The 18,805-nt window shown below is 44.3% G+C and overlaps 2 protein-coding genes across 2 annotated transcripts in view; one reads left to right on the top strand and one right to left on the bottom strand.

Annotated features, from left to right (window-relative positions):
• Positions 1 to 14,271: 14,271 nt before the first annotated feature.
• T265_00590 (hypothetical protein) lies at positions 14,272 to 14,508 on the top strand (the record flags this gene model as incomplete). Its single annotated transcript, XM_009164418.1, has 1 exon — positions 14,272 to 14,508. The coding sequence occupies one exon, from the start codon at positions 14,272 to 14,274 to the stop codon at positions 14,506 to 14,508; it is 237 nt and encodes a 78-aa protein (XP_009162682.1).
• Positions 14,356 to 18,805, bottom strand: part of T265_00589 (hypothetical protein) — a gene marked incomplete at both ends in the record, with an annotated part of 15,220 nt that continues 10,770 nt past the window's right edge. Inside the window, one exon of the mRNA XM_009164417.1 lies at positions 14,356 to 14,607. Coding sequence (XP_009162681.1) covers positions 14,356 to 14,607 — 252 coding nt within the window. The remainder of the gene's footprint in view (positions 14,608 to 18,805) is intronic.

Below are 18,805 nucleotides of genomic sequence, written 5' to 3'. Positions count from 1 at the left end.
TCACGAGAGACTCAACTGAATATCTCGTTTATGATATTCTACAACTGAATGTAGAATATCATAAACGATAGATTCAGTTGAGTCTCTTGTGAAAACCAAATTGATTTGCAAATGAGTGTATTTCTCGAAAACAGTCTAATTTGGGTTCAGGTAGACCATAAAGTCGACGGAAACTCGGGGACTGCGCCTGCCCGATGAACCTCAAGAAGGGCGAGACCTGCCGTGGGCTGTCGAAGAGTTTTCAGCAACCTTGTGAGTAGTTTCCTATATGAGAATACAAATGTGGTATCATGCTCTCCAGCAGTTTCCCTGTTTTAAGTATGACTATCCCTTCAAGATTCATTAGTGCTCAACGTTGGGGAGCCTATACCTAGACTGATTTGTCTGAAGTGAGTTCACTCTCCTTCGTGGCTTACAGCAGCTCCATCACCAATCATTGCCTGTTGCTTGAGTCCTCCGAGCAGAAGTCATCCTCCTACAAGGGAGAGGAGTAATGCGCGCCTTCTCCGTGGTAATTCCAGGTAAAGGTTCAGTGTAATATCAGCACAAAAAACATTGATTTTACCGTTTTTCATTGTCACATGACTACTTTCCTACATTCCCATCCCGTACCTAAATGAATATCAGTCAACGATCTACCCGTCTGGACAATGATCAAAGAGTGTTGACGCTCTGGTAATGGAAAAATATGCCGAAACATATGAAGAGCAAAGTCCGAAATCAGGACTGGAGAAATTACTTTTAGGTAAGTGTAACAGGTTCCAGTTCCCGTCTTAGATCACGGAAAGACCTGGCACACCACAGAAAGGCCAGAAGAACGGTAATTCAAGCATGCTCAGGAGGATTTGAGACGTAGCAAGGCTGTAAAACAAACCGACCTTTCTGAGGGCCACAATCTCCTTCTGCGCCTTCCTCTCCTGCCCCTTCTGCGCCAAATACGGGCTCACCAGCGTACTCATCGATCCGCTTATTACTACTCGACGTAACTAACTGAACCAAGGTGAGAATTCTCTCTTTTCTACATAGTAACTGTCTGAAGTTTTGTAATCCATCATTACCCGCAAATCAAATAGCATACCACCAGCGTATCCATGACCACATTGAGGTTATGTTAAACGGTGACTTCTGGTAACACTTGCCTAATATTAAGTTGGAAGGGTGCCGTATCATACAGAAATCCAGGCTAATCAGCAGGTGAAGCCGGTATCTCAAAGATAACCAAGCGATCGGTGTTCGTGCCACTGTATAGGCGGAGCAACACAACTACACGCGTCCCTCCCCCCCTGATGTTTTCCATCGGGGCTACATCAGCACCAAGTGATCCAGCTCAAGCCTTCTTTGGACCTTCTGCTACGCGTCCGATGGTTTGACTACTGTTGACTGGAAAATTCGGTTAGAGCGTTAGACATTCATCCACAACACTCGAATCTCACCGAACTAGTTTGATCAACCTTTCTAAATGGAAAACATACAAAAAGAATTAGGATGGTAACAGCCCAGTAAAGTTAACTCCTCCTCTCTCCCGTGTTATTTGATTTCACCGTTTTGGATGATCTTTTACACTTTCGATACTGGCTGGTTAAAAATACAGTCTTGAAGTTGAAAACTGGCGCTAGGAGTGAGGTTCAATAGTCTATGTCGAACTAGGCTATCAGAATAAATCTAATTCCGCTTTCGCTCAATGGATCACACTTGGGAAACATCAGAACTTAAAAGATATTACTTTGAGGCCCTCATTTGATAACACCAGAAGTAGGATAACGAAAGTTACGACAGAAAGTATGGCACCTAACTCCACTAAAATTTTATCTCCAGGATACAAGCTACTCATGTTTTCATCGTTAATCCTTTGTTGAGCGGAGTCTGGCTACTTTGGGCGAATTCTGCACGATTCCCCGATTGTCTGAATTAGGTACATTTTCACCCACAAGTCAGGTAAATTTGACAAATAACTTACTAATCTTAGTCGATCCCATTGGCCATCCTTATCGACCGGTCACGTGGGTTTTGTTTAACTCTGCTCATATTGATAGTATGGACCTTGTGAGTAGTTTCCTATATGAGAATACAAATGTGGTATCATGCTCTCCAGCAGTTTCCCTGTTTTAAGTATGACTATCCCTTCAAGATTCATTAGTGCTCAACGTTGGGGAGCCTATACCTAGACTGATTTGTCTGAAGTGAGTTCACTCTCCTTCGTGGCTTACAGCAGCTCCATCACCAATCATTGCCTGTTGCTTGAGTCCTCCGAGCAGAAGTCATCCTCCTACAAGGGAGAGGAGTAATGCGCGCCTTCTCCGTGGTAAAGGTTCAGTGTAATATCAGCACAAAAAACATTGATTTTACCGTTTTTCATTGTCACATGACTACTTTCCTACATTCCCATCCCGTACCTAAATGAATATCAGTCAACGATCTACCCGTCTAGACAATGATCAAAAAATGTTGACGCTCTGGTAATAGAAAAATATGCCGAAACATATGAAGAGCAAAGTCCGAAATCAGGACTGGAGAAATTACTTTTAGGTAAGTGTAACAGTTTCCCATTCCCGTCTTAGATCACGGAAAGACCTGGCACACCACAGAAAGGCCAGAAGAACGGTAATTCAAGCATGCTCAGGAGGATTTGAGACGTAGCAAGGCTGTAAAACAAACCGACCTTTCTGAGGGCCACAATCTCCTTCTGCGCCTTCCTCTCCTGCCCCTTCTGCGCCAAATACGGGCTCACCAGCGTACTCATCGATCCGCTTATTACTACTCGACGTAACTAACTGAACCAAGGTGAGAATTCTCTCTTTTCTACATAGTAACTGTCTGAAGTTTTGTAATCCATCATTACCCGCAAATCAAATAGCATACCACCAGCGTATCCATGACCACATTGAGGTTATGTTAAACGGTGGCTTCTGGTAACACTTGCCTAATATTAAGTTGGAAGGGTGCCGTATCATACAGAAATCCAGGCTAATCAGCAGGTGAAGCCGGTATCTCAAAGATAACCAAGCGATCGGTGTTCGTGCCACTGTATAGGCGGAGCAACACAACTACACGCGTCCCTCCCCCCCTGATGTTTTCCATCGGGGCTACATCAGCACCAAGTGATCCAGCTCAAGCCTTCTTTGGACCTTCTGCTACGCGTCCGATGGTTTGACTACTGTTGACTGGAAAATTCGGTTAGAGCGTTAGACATTCATCCACAACACTCGAATCTCACCGAACTAGTTTGATCAACCTTTCTAAATGGAAAACATACAAAAAGAATTAGGGTGGCAACAGCCCAGTAAAGTTAACTCCTCCTCTCTCCCGTGTTATTTGATTTCACCGTTTTGGATGATCTTTTACACTTTCGATACTGGCTGGTTAAAAATACAGTCTTGAAGTTGAAAACTGGCGCTAGGAGTGAGGTTCAATAGTCTATGTCGAACTAGGCTATCAGAATAAATCTAATTCCGCTTTCGCTCAATGGATCACACTTGGAAAACATCAGAACTTAAAAGATATTACTTTGAGGCCCTCATTTGATAACACTAGAAGTAGGATAACGAAAGTTACGACAGAAAGTATGGCACCTAACTCCACTAAAATTTTATCTCCAGGATACAAGCTACTCATGTTTTCATCGTTAATCCTTTGTTGAGCGGAGTCTGGCTACTTTGGGCGAATTCTGCACGATTCCCCGATTGTCTGAATTAGGTACATTTTCACCCACAAGTCAGGTAAATTTGACAAATAACTTACTAATCTTAGTCGATCCCATTGGCCATCCTTATCGACCGGTCACGTGGGTTTTGTTTAACTCTGCTCATATTGAAAAGAATACTGGTTCTGTACAGTTCGCAGCTCAACTAATGTACAGTTACTTGCTTGGCGTAAGTCGCTTGTGAAATCAATGACGATGGTTCGTCAACCTTACATATGGCTGGAATGCGAAATTGTACGTACAGATAGAATCTAAAAGAATACTGGTTTTGTACAGTTCGCAGCTCAACTAATGTACAGTTTTGTACTTGGCGTAAGTCGCTTGTGAAATCAATGACGATGGTTCGTCAACCTTACATATGGCTGGAATGCGAAATTGTACGTACACTGCGATAGAATCTTATCATGGGTTGACCGGTGACTCGATTGAACGCCACAAAAATTCAGCTGATGTTCAAGTAGGAAATGGGGATATTCGAGGGTTAAGTCCATCTCATAAGCCCAAAGAAGGGCGAAAGCGGTAATGGACTCTTGACAGTTTTCATCGATCTTGTGAGTAGTCTCAATATAGTTCCAAGTGAAACTTGATGAGGCCTTCGTGCAGCACGTTCATTTGACAAATAGTGTGAAGAGGGATCCACTAACAACGAGTTCACTGGCAAATAAGACTTTATCGAGCCTCCTTGTTCTAGGCAAAAAATCACCGTCCTCAGAATAACATCAACTCATCTAGGCCTATCATCTTAACCTTCCTATTTTTGAAAAATCTCACATCAAGTCCTAACTTTTCTTGACTTCACTGACAAAAGATTGTTTCAGTGGAAACTACTGCTTCATGCTGTGGACATTTGGCACACGCCGAAACTGTCCAGAACTATTCATCCTATCAGGTAAGATATTCCTGTGACCTACTCCAACCACCGAGACCGATTGTATGCAGTTCAACGAATCTACATTATCCAACTTGGACTACATGCCGTGCGTGATGATGGTTTCTAGTCCGTGGGTCGTAATAAGCGCCCAGTTTTACACGGAAATTGAATGCGTACCTTAAATTTGTGGAATATATTGAATATCACGGTCCCATGAAGTGTAGTGTGTGTGTGTGTGTGTGCACTGCTGAATCACCTTCTGCCTCGCAAACAAGCTAGACATACACAGTGCACCATCCTTGTTTTGCTCAGTTCCCTATACTCTCCACCACAGAAAACTAGGCGACTTCGTTTTAGGCCCATTTCCCACTGACCTTCAAATGTCCATCGGGCTGCCTTTTCATCTTCTGTTTATGATTAGTATTCCCATCGGATTCCCAGACCCGTCTGCTGCCACGGCTGTTGGTCTGACACTCTACTGGTGTGTTGCTTGTGTTTACGCTTTGCGGATAAACTTTAAAATTAAAGCGCTTTGCCTTGGTAACGGGAATTTTCCTGGGGTAGTTGGGCATGCAGTGGGGTTACTTGTTTTGAGGGGTTCGGAAGGATAGCCAAATCAGAATGACGGATTGTTGTAGTGCGCATTTTGCTGATTCAAAGATGAGGAGTATCCCCGCCAAGTCGGACTGAATGCTGTCACTTCAAACCCATATAGGTTGTAAATCGATCTAAAAGTGTCCATACCAAACCCTGGTGGGACCGCTCCTGATAAGTGAGTGCTTTACAGTGCGCGGCAATACAATCTCGACACTCCTCGTTCGGTTTTTGAAGACAAAAATCCGGCAAACTATGTGGTGGCAAAATCTACTTGACTGTGACTACCGGAAACCTCACAGCTCACAGTAGTGGATTTTGTGGCCATCATAATGTGGCTGATGCTGTGTGAAAGGTTGTGAAGAACTAGGTTTACTGTGTACGACAGAGCTAAACTTTGGTGGTATGTTTATTGCGCTTCCGTGTCTTTCATTGGTATCCTGGAGAAAAACTTGGGATCCCAGTTGATCCGGGACTACGTATTAATCTATACTGGCAACTCATCGTGCTTTTCGCCACCCACGGACTTCCACTCGTATTAATCTATACTGGCAACTCATCGTGCCTTTCGCCACTCACGGGCTTCCACTGCTCAATACGCGTTCTCATCATGGACCAGAATCCAGCTTAGTCCGTCACACATGCTGCAAGATTTCGTGCGTCCTACGGCGGCACTACCTGACAATGATGCTTGTCGCTTGTTGAATGACATCCCTCTACAATAGATTTCTACTTGTAGCTGCTGCGGACGGCTGTAGTTGAGTGCTGTATAACTAAGTAGGTTTCTGTTATCGTATTTTACTGGTTATTCGGATTAATGTACTCCCGTTTACTGGCTTCGCCAAGCTCTTTGGAACGGGTAAGCCTACTGCAACCGACAGCATGTTGTACACAAGTATCTCAGGTGAGTCGGATGACTTGAGATTGCGGTTATCTGATGTTCCCGGTACACACAAACGACAAGCAGTGTTACCTTAATACAAGTGTGGCAACAATGATAGACTTATACAAGGCGAGTACTGTTGGGCTACAGTGATCAGACCGCAGTGATGCGGACTCAGGAAGACTGCTTAATAGAAGGGCTTGAACCCGTATACCCCTCGGGCAAATATCAGTAGATACGAGTTTACTCGGACAAAAAGAGCGAAAGAGAGAGGGAGAGGATGTCAGTAATTAATATAGATAAGTCGACAAGTTTGTTGCATTTGTCCGAACATAGAGGTCCGCGAAAACGCTGCCTACTCACAATGCTGCTAGGTCAAACATCACAGTTTAACTTGCTTCAACTAATGATGTAAGATTTCATCAAAATTCAAGTCCAAAATTGTTCAATATTCCAAAAGAGCGGAGTTCCATTTTTGGGGGGAAATCGCGATGATCGATAATCGTTCAGCCGTAACACCATTCCAATGTCTGACTGCCATGCCACCCAAAAGAAGCATGAGGGCTGGGATACTGTCATGGTGTCCAAGCCTAGACAGGGGAAGTCGGGAGGCATAGGTTGGGTTCGAACCATGAACCTTCCGGTCAGTAAATTCGCCTTCCATTTCGCTTAAAATATGTAGCAATGGGAATATGGTTTGAATACATCTGGCCAAATCGAACTACTGTACAGAGCTAAACATAAAGCGATATTCCCCTTTTGGTAGTCGCGCATTTGCATTTACTTAACTGCAGCTAAAGTGTACTGTTTACTTCTTTAAACCTCAGATCATGCAAATTCATTTTAGCGCCTCTTCAACATCTGCGTGTCATCGGAAACAGGTGAAATAAATCTTATCTTAGCATTAAAAAACTTGGGGTTCTCAAAGCTCCAGCGCTTAGCACCTTGTTTGGCAAAACTATGCATATACACTCTGATAAATCTCATCGAGGCAGCATTAGGTTTTGCTGGCGGTTGGTAGCTCTCAGATAAACAGCAAATTCATGCGGCACTGCTTTCTGAAGCCACTGACCAGAACACTGGTGGCACACAAACCAAGATGACTTTGTGCTCGAAAGATACATCGGGCCAGATTTTGGTGCTTCTCCTAGGTCACATATGGTGGGGGACTGGGGTGCCCCCCAGGGCATAATTAGCACTCCCACACAACGAGATAAAGGACCCAAATTGGACTGTTTTCGAGAAATATACTCATTTGGAAATCAAGTTGGTTTTCGCGAGAGACTCAACTGAATCTCTCATTTATGATATTCTACAACTGAATGTGCCGCACACAAGCCGCCTCATGTTTCAGTTGGCACGATATTCGAGATATCGCAGTATATGTTCCTTAAGGAAACTACTCACAAGATTGCTGAAAACTCTCACGACCGGTTTCGCCCTTCTTGGGGCTCATCAGGTAGGCACAACCCACGAGTTTCCGTCAGCCTTATGTTCTTCGGTATTTGGTTCCAGAGTAGGAAGCACGGTCCCATGAGTATTAACCGTTGTGGACTACTGGATACCTTCCTTCTGGTTGAACTAAACAAATGACTGTTTTTTTATAGAAATGATGGCCCATTATCGTTATCGCAGTCAAAGGTGGACAAAAGAAGAAAGGGCAGCTATCCTGAGTGGATTGTGCCAAATGAATGAAAATGATAAGACTGTGAATTAGAACATCCACTCATCGGATTTATTGGATTCGAGCTACGATCTAAATAGGTCTTAGATAAAACACAAGAAGGTAGCAATCCCCGTTTTGCAGTTCAAGACCAAACACAATCAAAATCTTCACAAAATTGTAGTTTTTGGGCTTAAGTGTGTATAAAGTGATCGACCTGATCTGAAAAGCCACGAAACTCTTTGAAAATATTTTGTTCTTTTTTATACCACGTAATATTGAAAAAAATCCAAATGCATGAACCAGAATACACAGCCGGGAATGGAAATCAACCGCCGACCACCCGCTAACCTGACTGACGTTCTGCCGGCGGAGCTTCTGAGGACGCTCGAAGTCCGCGACTGTTAAGCCAGGTTTTGGCGATTTATCTTTCAAGTCCATGTGCAAAAGGGAAACGAATGAAGACCGTCCTTAGTGGTGGGGAGCCGTAAGCGGAAATTCGGCGGTCGTATTCCTTCCCGAGGCACGACTCCTGTCCAGGCTACCTGCACTCGTACTCCTTTAGGACTAAGAAAACCACCATCGGACTTGTGGGGTTTTGTCATCAGTGTGTTGATATTTCAACACTACGTGCTTTGCCCCAAAAACAGCATTAGAGGTTCAACAAGTCATTACAGCCTGTATCCTCTTCTAGGTGCAGAGTTTTAGCCCAGCAAAGGGACAATGTGTACACCCAATAATTTCTGCTAATTGGGGCGAGTGAGTGACGAAGCTGCGTGAATCACACGGGCAAGCTTCTCATGGCACTCAAGAAGTAACTCAAACGTTTCAAATGTTACCTTCTGCCCAGTTAACATTCACGCTCTTTCAGGCAGCTGACAACTTCCGGCCTGTCCGTTCATACTGTGTCCAACTATTTGCATTTTCAACCCCCGGCAGAAATTCCCCTGAAAATCCGTTCATCAAAACTTGAATGATTTTTGTTCTCTTGAGCATGCGACAGAAGTGGGTGCAGCTGAGTTTACTACGAATATTAGCTAAATCAAACGCGCCAGGTGGCTGACCAATACTCAGATGAGACGTGATTTCAGACCCGTTTGTCACCCAATCTCCGATTTGGATTGTTGGACCAGAACACAAAACGTTTCATTCAGACTCAATCTTTTTTTGCCAGACAGGAATACAGCAACAGCTACCCGCCGGTTTTTCGAAATCACAGTTTACACCGAGCTGAAAAGAATCAATTCAGACAAAGCCGACGAGTCAGACAATGTGTCAGCCTTCCCCGGGTGATGAATCATACGTTGTTACTCGGCCCTGTTCCATCCACTTGCCACCACGATGACCAGTACCGGTGTGGTGAAAACAAACAACAATGTGCCGTTTCGGGACTTCTGCCATTCGCATGGCTGCTCTGATCACTCGCCACGCGCAGTGCGGCGTCATATGAGGCTATCCACATGAGGATGAATAAATAACGGGATCCAGCATCATTAGTATACATTCATGATAAATGCTGTTGACTAAAGGGAATACGCAGTCCTAGTGTGTCCACTAACGAAACATATGACTCATTTATTCGCATCAGATGAGCAGTTTTGCTTTGCGTAACGAACATCTGGGGACTTGGACAAGCCGGCAGACTGTTCATCCCAAATAGCTCGACTTAAGGTTGTGCACTGTATTACGGATAATTAAGTGAAGCTGTGAAAGCGGCAAGTTCAATTGTGGTGATCAGCGTGTGCACAAGGGGTTGGCAGTTGCGCAGCTGTGACCATTCCAGTCCTTGTGCTGAAGCCCTGTGGAGTATGCTCGCACAGGGTTGTCTAGACCGGAACGTGGTGTCATGTGCTCCATAGAAGACAACGAAAGCGGCTTTCCTGTTTTCTTCGTGTCCGGAAAAGAGTGATTGCCTCTCATGTGCGATCCCAATAAAGTGGGCAAAAAGGACGCGTTTTTCAAGGTGGAATAGTCTCACACCTCTTAACCAAACTACACACATATCACGCATTAATCTTAAAGCACTAATTTCCCCCATCCACTTGACAAAGGGTGGTAGTAGCGCGCAGGATGTCCACTACGTTGACAGTTCATTCGGAATCTTGTTTTATATTAGGTAGCAAGATTGATGTCAACAAAAAAGCGACTGAAAACACCTTGTACTAAAGCGCATACAGTCTCATGCTCTCACAATTTATTAGTTCAGATGTAAACGAAGTGGGTGTCAACTTTGATCGCCAGGCGTTCAAACAAGACAACATTACTAGAAATGCTTTGTTGAAAGATTACCAGCTTCAAAGTGGCTTGACCTAATTTACACACATGCAAGTGAGTAAACCGTATTGATTTCTGTCCTCGGATTTTGGCCTGACGTTGCAACATATCAGGGTTATTTCAAACCAAACCCGATCACTTGGGCAATTCCATCAGTTTTTTTTCTGTTTTTCTCAATTCTGGAAGAGCAGTTCACAACCTGATCAAAGCTCATTGGGCAGTTAAAGAGGAAGTTGACTGCCTATTGTTCGTTTTAGCTCTATTACTAAGTGGTCGCGGGGCCCACTTATGCATTCGGCGCGTACAAACCTACTCAGTTTGTCAATAGCGAAAATTTTTGGTTCAGGACTTCAAATGCTTGCAGTGTTTGGTACGGTCTGTCAGGGTAACCCCACCTGAACAATCACCGGGCGCAAATTAGTATCCACTATCCTGTCTTTGTTTTGCTGACTTTCGTTCGGAAGAAAGCCTACCTCTGGAGAGCGAACCTCTCTAAGAAGCGGCACAGTCGAAGGACTGTACTGAACCATACCTTACAAAAGAGAACGGCCTACAGACGAAGTCTTTCACTCTTTGACGAAGTGGCTTTTACGCCTCACCAATTTTAGGTCCAGGGATCAAGTGAAACTTGAAAGCGCTGAAATTGGTGGACTACAGTAAACAGATATAAGCAGACGCATCTTTCAAGTACGGTCACGTCACACCTAAACACATGCATCTTGTCAAATTGTAAATCAATGGACGAGAAGACATCCTGCAGAGAATTATACATTCGAAGCCTCCTTTACCACGTCAACTCTAAAGTTTGGCACCTTAAAAATTAAGTTGTCACAGATGGAGCAGTTAAACGCGTCTTTCCTTGCCTGTCGAAGGGAGAAGGTACTGCAAGCGATCACGAATTAGCAATTGGGCGTGATCACGTTTCCGACAGGTGTGATTAATCACCTGTACTTTTTCACCATAAAAGCGTGTTATATCTCTTCCTTCCAGATAAAAAAACATCATAGATGACTCTTCATTAATCAGTATTGATTTGTGAAACGATTGTTTTGCAAAAAAACCTGAATCTCCATGTATTTACTACGCTTGGTATTCATGCTAACCCGCTGATGTTAACTTACAGATCACGCAACTTTTTACGCCCATACTGCTAAGGTATTAATCTAATCTATTGCTGTGGAGAAAAGGTGTTTTCGCTTGTTCAGGACAACAGAACTATCTACTGGGGTACACATAGTCTTTTGTGCAAAACGACCTCAACGGTGCCGTTCACAATTTGCCAAACAATGTGGGGAAAATCGAATAGTTTGAAGATGGAGAAGTGGTTTGCGGAGTTTGACAACTTTGTGCAATCGAGGTGACGTCACTAGTACACATTTGGGTGCTTTGCGACGTAAGCCTCAGTCCCGCACCTAATGGATACGGCCTCTATGATTTTGGTTAGGGAAATTTACCACGAGCTGTACGAGACTTGTACGCGGAAAGTGCTAATAACGTCATAGCTAAATGCAACTGTTCACACTGCCGATCAGTAGTTCGGGGCTAGATGACACAATGCTCAACAGCTAATCAGTATGTCACCAGTTCGAATCCACTCAGGCTGCCGACAACTGATGATTCTCAAGGAAATCAAAGGTATGAGTTGAGTTTACTTGAGGGGGGAAATTCCACTCGAAATTAAGACAAATCTCAGCGCTCATTAGCAGTCTAAGTCCGGTGGAACTTTCCTTTGATTTACTGAGTGTGACAGGCTGAAATTTTGTCAACACTGGGAAATGGAACGTCGATCCGAACGTCAACCAGCTCCTCCACACTTAATTGGCCAGCTGATTGCGCCAACCGCAACTGGGCACCAAGCACCGGCTGCAAACCTTCGACGAACTGGTCCAACAGTAACTGGTGGTGCGACACTCCGTCCAGCGCCCGCAAAGCGCGATCCAACAACTGCTGCAGGCCGGCGAAGAACACGGTCGGGTCAGATCCAGGCGCCATCCTTGCTGTCTCGAACCGACTCCCGGTGGTCGGCCGGCATGTCGAACTCCGCTGCAAGGGCTTCCTTCGCAGCGGCCCAGTCTATCTTCCGAGGGCCTCTTCTGGCCGCATCCAAGGCCGCCTTCGCCCGGCCCCTGAGGAGAGTCATCAGCGTCGCCGACTTACCCCGATCGGTCTCCAGTCCGGCAGCCTCCGCAAGCTCCTCAAAGTCCTCCAGGAAGGTCCGAACATCCCCATTCTCAAAGCGTCGCGGCCACGGGATCTTCATTCTTATCCTGGTCACGGCACCAAATGAAACGTCTTCATTTCTAGTTATTTTTACTTTTATTCGTTGCGTACCGGCCATTCTCTTGGGCAGTGCGATTTCGTCGACCTATCTGTAGTTTCACACGCCTGCCTCTTCATTTCCAAAAGCCACTCATAATCACTTCCAATCATAAACCCTTTCTACTCTTTTGGAAAGATGTACAAAGCTGTGTATCAACTAAACAGGCGCATGGTTAATGCAGAAAGTTGTAAAGTCTGTCTTTCACTTTAATCCCAACTACGTGTGTGATGCCTGTGAACTGACCACAATTCGACAGTTTTCCCCAGAAAACCCATTCGTACATCTTTCCACCCACAGCTGAACTTCCTTGGCTATTTACTTTATATTATCCGTACAAGAAGAACTATGCAAAGGCGCACGGTGGCATCTCAGTTGGGGAAGCGACATACAGTCAATGGTTTGCAGTGAACAACAGTGTCCTCGTCCCTGAAATTAACCTCGCAGGTCTTATCTAAAGATCCCTGATATGAGATGACCAACAGCAGTTTGAAGGGACACATTACGCCAACAAATCTCCTCGGTGCAACGCTGTACTTTCTTTCCTGAGAAGTCCCGACTACGGAGAACCTGGATGAATTGATTTCGATTTGAATCCACTGGAGAAACTGGGCGTTGAAATTATTGGCTGAAGAACGATAGAAGGCTACGAAAAATAAGGTATGAGTAAAAACCACGATAGACTGTCGGACCAATGTGAATGACGTGGATTCTAAAACATTTAATCTCCGTTTTTCTGAGTTTGAATGCCTTTTCCTCAAAACTGGTAGGTCCCCTGCAGTGGTTTCAGGGGTTCCGTATGCCATGCAGACTTGGTGACAAACTATTATGCCAACAAGAAGCCGACCAAAACACTGGTTGTAATTTAGTGATCGCCTTGCAAGTGAGTTCACGGTCTGAGCATGTTTGGTTTTTGTTTGCCAGGGTCCAAAAGGCTTTAAAATTGAACGTAAAAACATCAAAGAGAGGAATCATTGTTTTTAAAGGGGGAATGCTGCAGCAAAGGAAATGCGAAAATTCACTGTCCCAAACCCTGTGTCGACATATGAATCCACAGTGTGAGGCTTGTCTTCAGTTTGCTTTAGATGATCACGTATTCCTTTTCTTTACAACTCATTTCTCTACTTGTTTAACGGTGATACTACTGATGGAGAGGCACGCGAGTAGTATGTGTTTTTCGTAGAATTTCGCTTTGCGTCTATTGAAAAACGGAGATCTGTTGCGGAATTAGTGGAGCCACTTTGTAACATTTGCTTGGATTTGACCGACGAATGAGTGGAGTCAATGAATCTCCAGGAAAGTTCACGAAGGCCCGTTCGGGAGAAGATCGGTGTCCAGTTTTTTAACTAAGATGCAGATTAGACTTTTGCTTCCCTGTTCAATGGTCTGTAACCGGTCAGTTGGCATTTCCGAATAAATAACTCCGCAGCGTAGGCCTTCGTCCCCTTACTTGTAGCGTTTGTATCGATCTTGGTGTCTCTGCAATCCGTTTTCCAGACATTACAACTTTGGAATCCTGCGAAACTGGTTAGTTCTGGTCAAATTAACTCAGTATTACGGCTTGCTGGCTACAATCTTTGGGTTCCATTGCTTTCCTGACGGTTTTCATTGGAAAGTTTAGCGTTATTCCATAAATTCCGAAGTCACTGGGTACACATACGTCCCATTTTCTCCTGTGTGTAATACATTTTTATCTGTCTTTATACCAGCTTCTATCAGTGGGTTGACAGCTCAGCTGCTCAACAAGATAATAAAACAGTTGTCCAGCGGTAGCACCCTTTCGGTGCTTAGCTGCCATGTCACCCCAAGGGAGCACGAGGGCTGGGGTACTGTCAGGTTGCCCAAGCCTTGACAGGGAAGTCGAGAGACGGAGGTCAGGTTCGAACCACGGCCTCCCGGTCAGAAGATTCGTGCTCTAACCACTGAGCCATCTTGCCCAACAAGGACAAGACGTTTATCTGATTCCGTCATGTTTGAAGTTTCTTCCACACTGGGTACACTTATGAGAAGATGGATGCTTCGAAACGCTGCAGAAGTGATTAAACACTGTAGGCTATTTCACACTGAACGAGATGAAGCTGTTACCGACGCGAACGAGGACACCTTTCTCGACGGCATGAACGATGCCACGACGGATGTGCGGGCCGAGTTTCTCGACATCAATCTTGTGGTTGGCGCCGATGAACTTCTTGATGGTCGGAAGTGACGTGTTTTTTCGGTCCTTCGCGGCGTTGATGGAGGCCTTCACCATGTCGATTACCGGTGGGTGGTTCGCTGGGATCTTGGGCTTGGCTGACTTGGGTGTCTTCGATACGGATGGAGCAGAAGCTCTCATTCCCCTCGTGAGATGTTTGCCGCAAACGAAGACACACTGGTTGGTTGACAGTGGATCGACCAACAAATACGGTCACAAGTGAATCATACATATAGAAAGTTGTAAGTTTCTTCTGGTCGCCTTCTCGCCTTCTGACTATAACCCAGTAGCGTCAGGGAAGGTGAAGAGATACAACAGAGTCACAATCACAGCAAAAGCCTACGCGTAATGCGTGTATTCAACTTCTAAAATCAAAAGACCACCGTGGATGTAACACCGGTACAAGCAGATTGCATCAGGAAACGTACTTTTTATCAACAGCTAGTCCGTATCCAGAAGTATCTGGCATTCAGGTGCATTCACCAGCTAGTCGATAAATACCGCAGATAACCCAGCCAAGTTGACAACCGAAGCAGTTAGCATCGAAAAACTAACAGCTGATTACACACCATGCTAAACGTATGCGCACATGTAGCTCTCCAGCACTGGTGTAATAGCCTAAACATAAAAACTGTCCCCTGCCGTCAGCTGTATTTGATGCGAAAGAAGCATAAAGTCGCTGACATTGAGTCCGATGGATATTAGTACCGCCAATCACGATTCACCCGACATTCTACTAGCTACACCCAGTCAGGCAGATAACGGTCTAGATCTCCCTCTTATGGTATCTGTTAACTCTCATGAATGAAACAGAGTTAAACCCGTCTTGGTTGACTAGCGGTATCTGTTGTAAGTTCTGCATCATAGAATCTCCAACCCTTCTAATCGGGGTCGCTAGTCGACTTTTGGTTGAAGGAATTGAATAAGTGAGCCTCGAATACCTTCCTTCTACAGTTTACTCAAAACTAATAAAAAAATAACTAAAAAAATCTTACCTTCTGTGATCCACCCTTCTTTTGGAATCTCAAGTTCCAAACTAACTGCAGCTTGGCGGGGCGCACACATATTGTCGTAGAAAACCGAATCAACCAGTCGTATTATTCAACGACTTCGAGAGTTGCTTTTAAACTACATCCTTACAATACGCGTATCATTTGTTGTTCGACCTAGGAGAGACGCGCGGTAGACAGTCCTCGGATGAACAACATCATTCGAGCCTATAGAAGTACTAAGTGGTTCGCAACATCGTGCTTTTGTTTTGAGGCACCCGGTTGTACGGTTGCCTTCACTGCTACCTCAGATTCAGTATGCATGCATTGTGCTGTCTTTTCAGCTTGAATACTTGTCAATGGACTTTAGCACTATTTTGACGATATCTTAATAGCCGTAGACATGTCCGTACTACCAAGTTTTGCGACTTTTTCATTCCTACCTTAAATTTGTTAGGTACCACTGGTATTTTGTCACACTGTTGTACATTGGATTCTGTTTTATCATTTTTTCTTTGATGTTCATCCTCCTAGCTGTTTCACTCCTGGTGCAGCGAGTTCGGCTGAATGGATGCAAAGATAAGCGCTACTTACTACGCACGGAGTCAGTCGACATCGTTTGATGTGCCAGGCGAATCTGTAGACGTACTAGCCTGATCCTCTTATTCTCACAGACTAATCCGATGTCTCGGTGATTCTAGGGACACAACACTTCATTGCATTCGCTCTTCTAAATTGTTTAACCTTAGCTCAAATTTTCCTGTAACGCACTCACTGAATGTGTGGTTGTCCTCCAACTCTCCATCAAACGACAAGGGCAGTTCTGCACTTTACCAGGTTGCCTCCAAAAAAGTTAGGCCTGTGTCTGGTTCGTCGATAAATTGTCCAGATGACTTGGCAATATGAAAAGGACTAGTGAATTTTCTTCACTTGTGAGACCAACAAAACCGGAACTACACGCGGTCAACTAGGGTCATCATTCGCTGACCAGAGGTGTGAGAATAGACGTGAGATAATTGGATTCAGAAAGGACAGAGAAGAAACAGCGGTTGACGATTACCCACAAGTCTGCGTGCACCTTCCTGAAGGCGATTGAAACGTCCGTGTATGAAAAACTCTGTCCTTAACGTTGTTTTCTCGCCGTTCTGCATCTATCCGTTGGCTGTACGTTGGTTTATCTCCTCACTATTTTATGTCGTTAGCTCTGGACATTTTAAATCCAAATTTAAGTTGAAGCGACCCCTGTGAACGCTTAAAACCCCGTCAAATATAATCGTCTGCTCTCCTTCGATTTTCCACCGGTCTCCAGAGCTCCCCACAGCTTTTCTTACTTACAAGTAGAAATTTACATTTGTTGACTGCTACAGCTATGCGAGAGCTTGGCCGCTTACATGATATCCGTTTTATCAAAATGTAGGAACTTGTTTTCATCACCGAAAGACTTTTCGGACTGAGTGGCCTTATTCTATTTAAACAAAACCTGCATTTATCCTTATTTTCTACGCCTTTCTAACGTCAACCCGACCGCCTTACTTCCAATCTTTCCAGTAAGATCACGTGATTTGAATCACGTGATTTGAATTGTATGTGTGAAGCTGTAACTCGTCTGAGTAAAAATCAATCGAAGTTGCACTGAAACGGAAAATGCATGCATACGCCCATATTTCCTCAAGTTCATGCAGAAAGTTCATCGTGTCATAATTAACCTCCCATCACTGGTTGCTTAAAACATCACAAAAGAGAGATTTAGTTGGGTTCCAGGTTTAGTTGCAACCATTGGTCATTTCTTGGCTCATGCGGTGAGATTCCGCAGGAACTTTGACCGATTGAAGAAAGACAGTTGAAATTCCTACGATGAAAAAAATATGCCTGACCATGAAATGCAATCCGGCATGTTTCAGACTCGTCCAGGGAAAATAGCAGAATCGGTCACGTGCCTCGTTGGTTACTTGTTCCCACTGTTCACTGCTGTCACATGGCCGCCAAGCAGTAGGCGTATCAGTGTGGTTAGAAGTCACGTGACACATCGGTGAACAGTCAAAAGTTTTCACCCAAGAGATGTGACTGACGCTAGTATATCCGGTTCGCCTGATAAAGATGATTTACGTAGTGGACTGCCTTTCAGGACTAACTAGATCCTGCTCTATGAATTTCCTTCCTATTTATTGCAGTTCCTGTAGTTATGGTCTTTTGTCGATTTTATGATATTAAGCTGTGACATCTTGAAAAGCGCAATCGTTTTGGTGCTTCTGGAAAGATTGAAAAATAAGGCTTCTCAAGATGGTAATTATACCCAAAATTATGGAAATCATAGTAGAATTCATCAGCCGTCGTCGCCCAAGGCTTCTTCTGATGTGACTGCCGTAAAACGGCCTAGCCTTGCACGATTTGGTTCACGTACTGTGTAGCAGAAACCATGAAAGAGTTTACATTCAAACAAGAACACAAAAGTTGTTGCAGTTCTGTCGGTTCAACAAAGCGACCGAACGATGTCTCATCTGAGTTCTGCGCGGTGTTTCCGAAAGAAGTTCACCAGTGAAATACACTCGAAAAGTAATCTGTTCTTCTGTGGGACGGTTTCATCACAAGAAACTATCGTATTCTGTTCTTGTGATCGATGTGTGAGCAATAGCTGACAAGTCAGTGTCGTCTTGAGGGACGTTGGGCAACCATCGGTCGGAGGCAAGGACTTAGATGAATCTTACGTCTGTTAAGGAGTATACTTCTTGTTGAGTCAAACTGTACTTCACACAGAAAATCTTTCATGAGCTCGATAGACTTAGGTTTCACCTCAAGACTGGATATCAGAACTTCCTTGCTCAATATGTGCGTCCAGTACACCTTTTCCCATTCGGAATCTTGTCCTGTAAGGCAAATTTAATCCAGGTGTAAGGCTGATGAGTCCTGCACAGATTTGTATCCGTCCTGGGAGGTTTCGATGTCGCAGCCTTTTCTATGGATTTTCAACAAAATGCTAACTATTCAGCTACTCATAGTTGGTCGCAAAACTGATCTCTCTCTCTTGATTGGAAACGCATCTCCACCTAATGTGTGTACTATTTTCATTCCAGCGTATCGCATAGGTGGTCAGACGCCTGATTTAATACCTCTGACCAGCTTAATAGTTCTGAATAAGTTTGTAATATTACTTTAACTTGCACAAACGTTACTAGATTGCCCTTGCTGATGGTAGAAATGTCTCCGAACTTCTAAACTTGAAACGAAGTAGCGACATTGAAAAGGTCACAGAATACAGTGCAAATAAATAATAATACTATGTACTAATAACAACAATAATATAACACAATATAGTGTATTAC

This window comes from Opisthorchis viverrini, assembly GCF_000715545.1.
Source record: "Opisthorchis viverrini unplaced genomic scaffold opera_v5_6, whole genome shotgun sequence".
Lineage (NCBI taxonomy): Eukaryota > Metazoa > Platyhelminthes > Trematoda > Opisthorchiida > Opisthorchiidae > Opisthorchis > Opisthorchis viverrini.
Note: the sequence above shows the minus strand (reverse complement) of the source record. Positions and strands in the feature narration are given on the sequence as shown.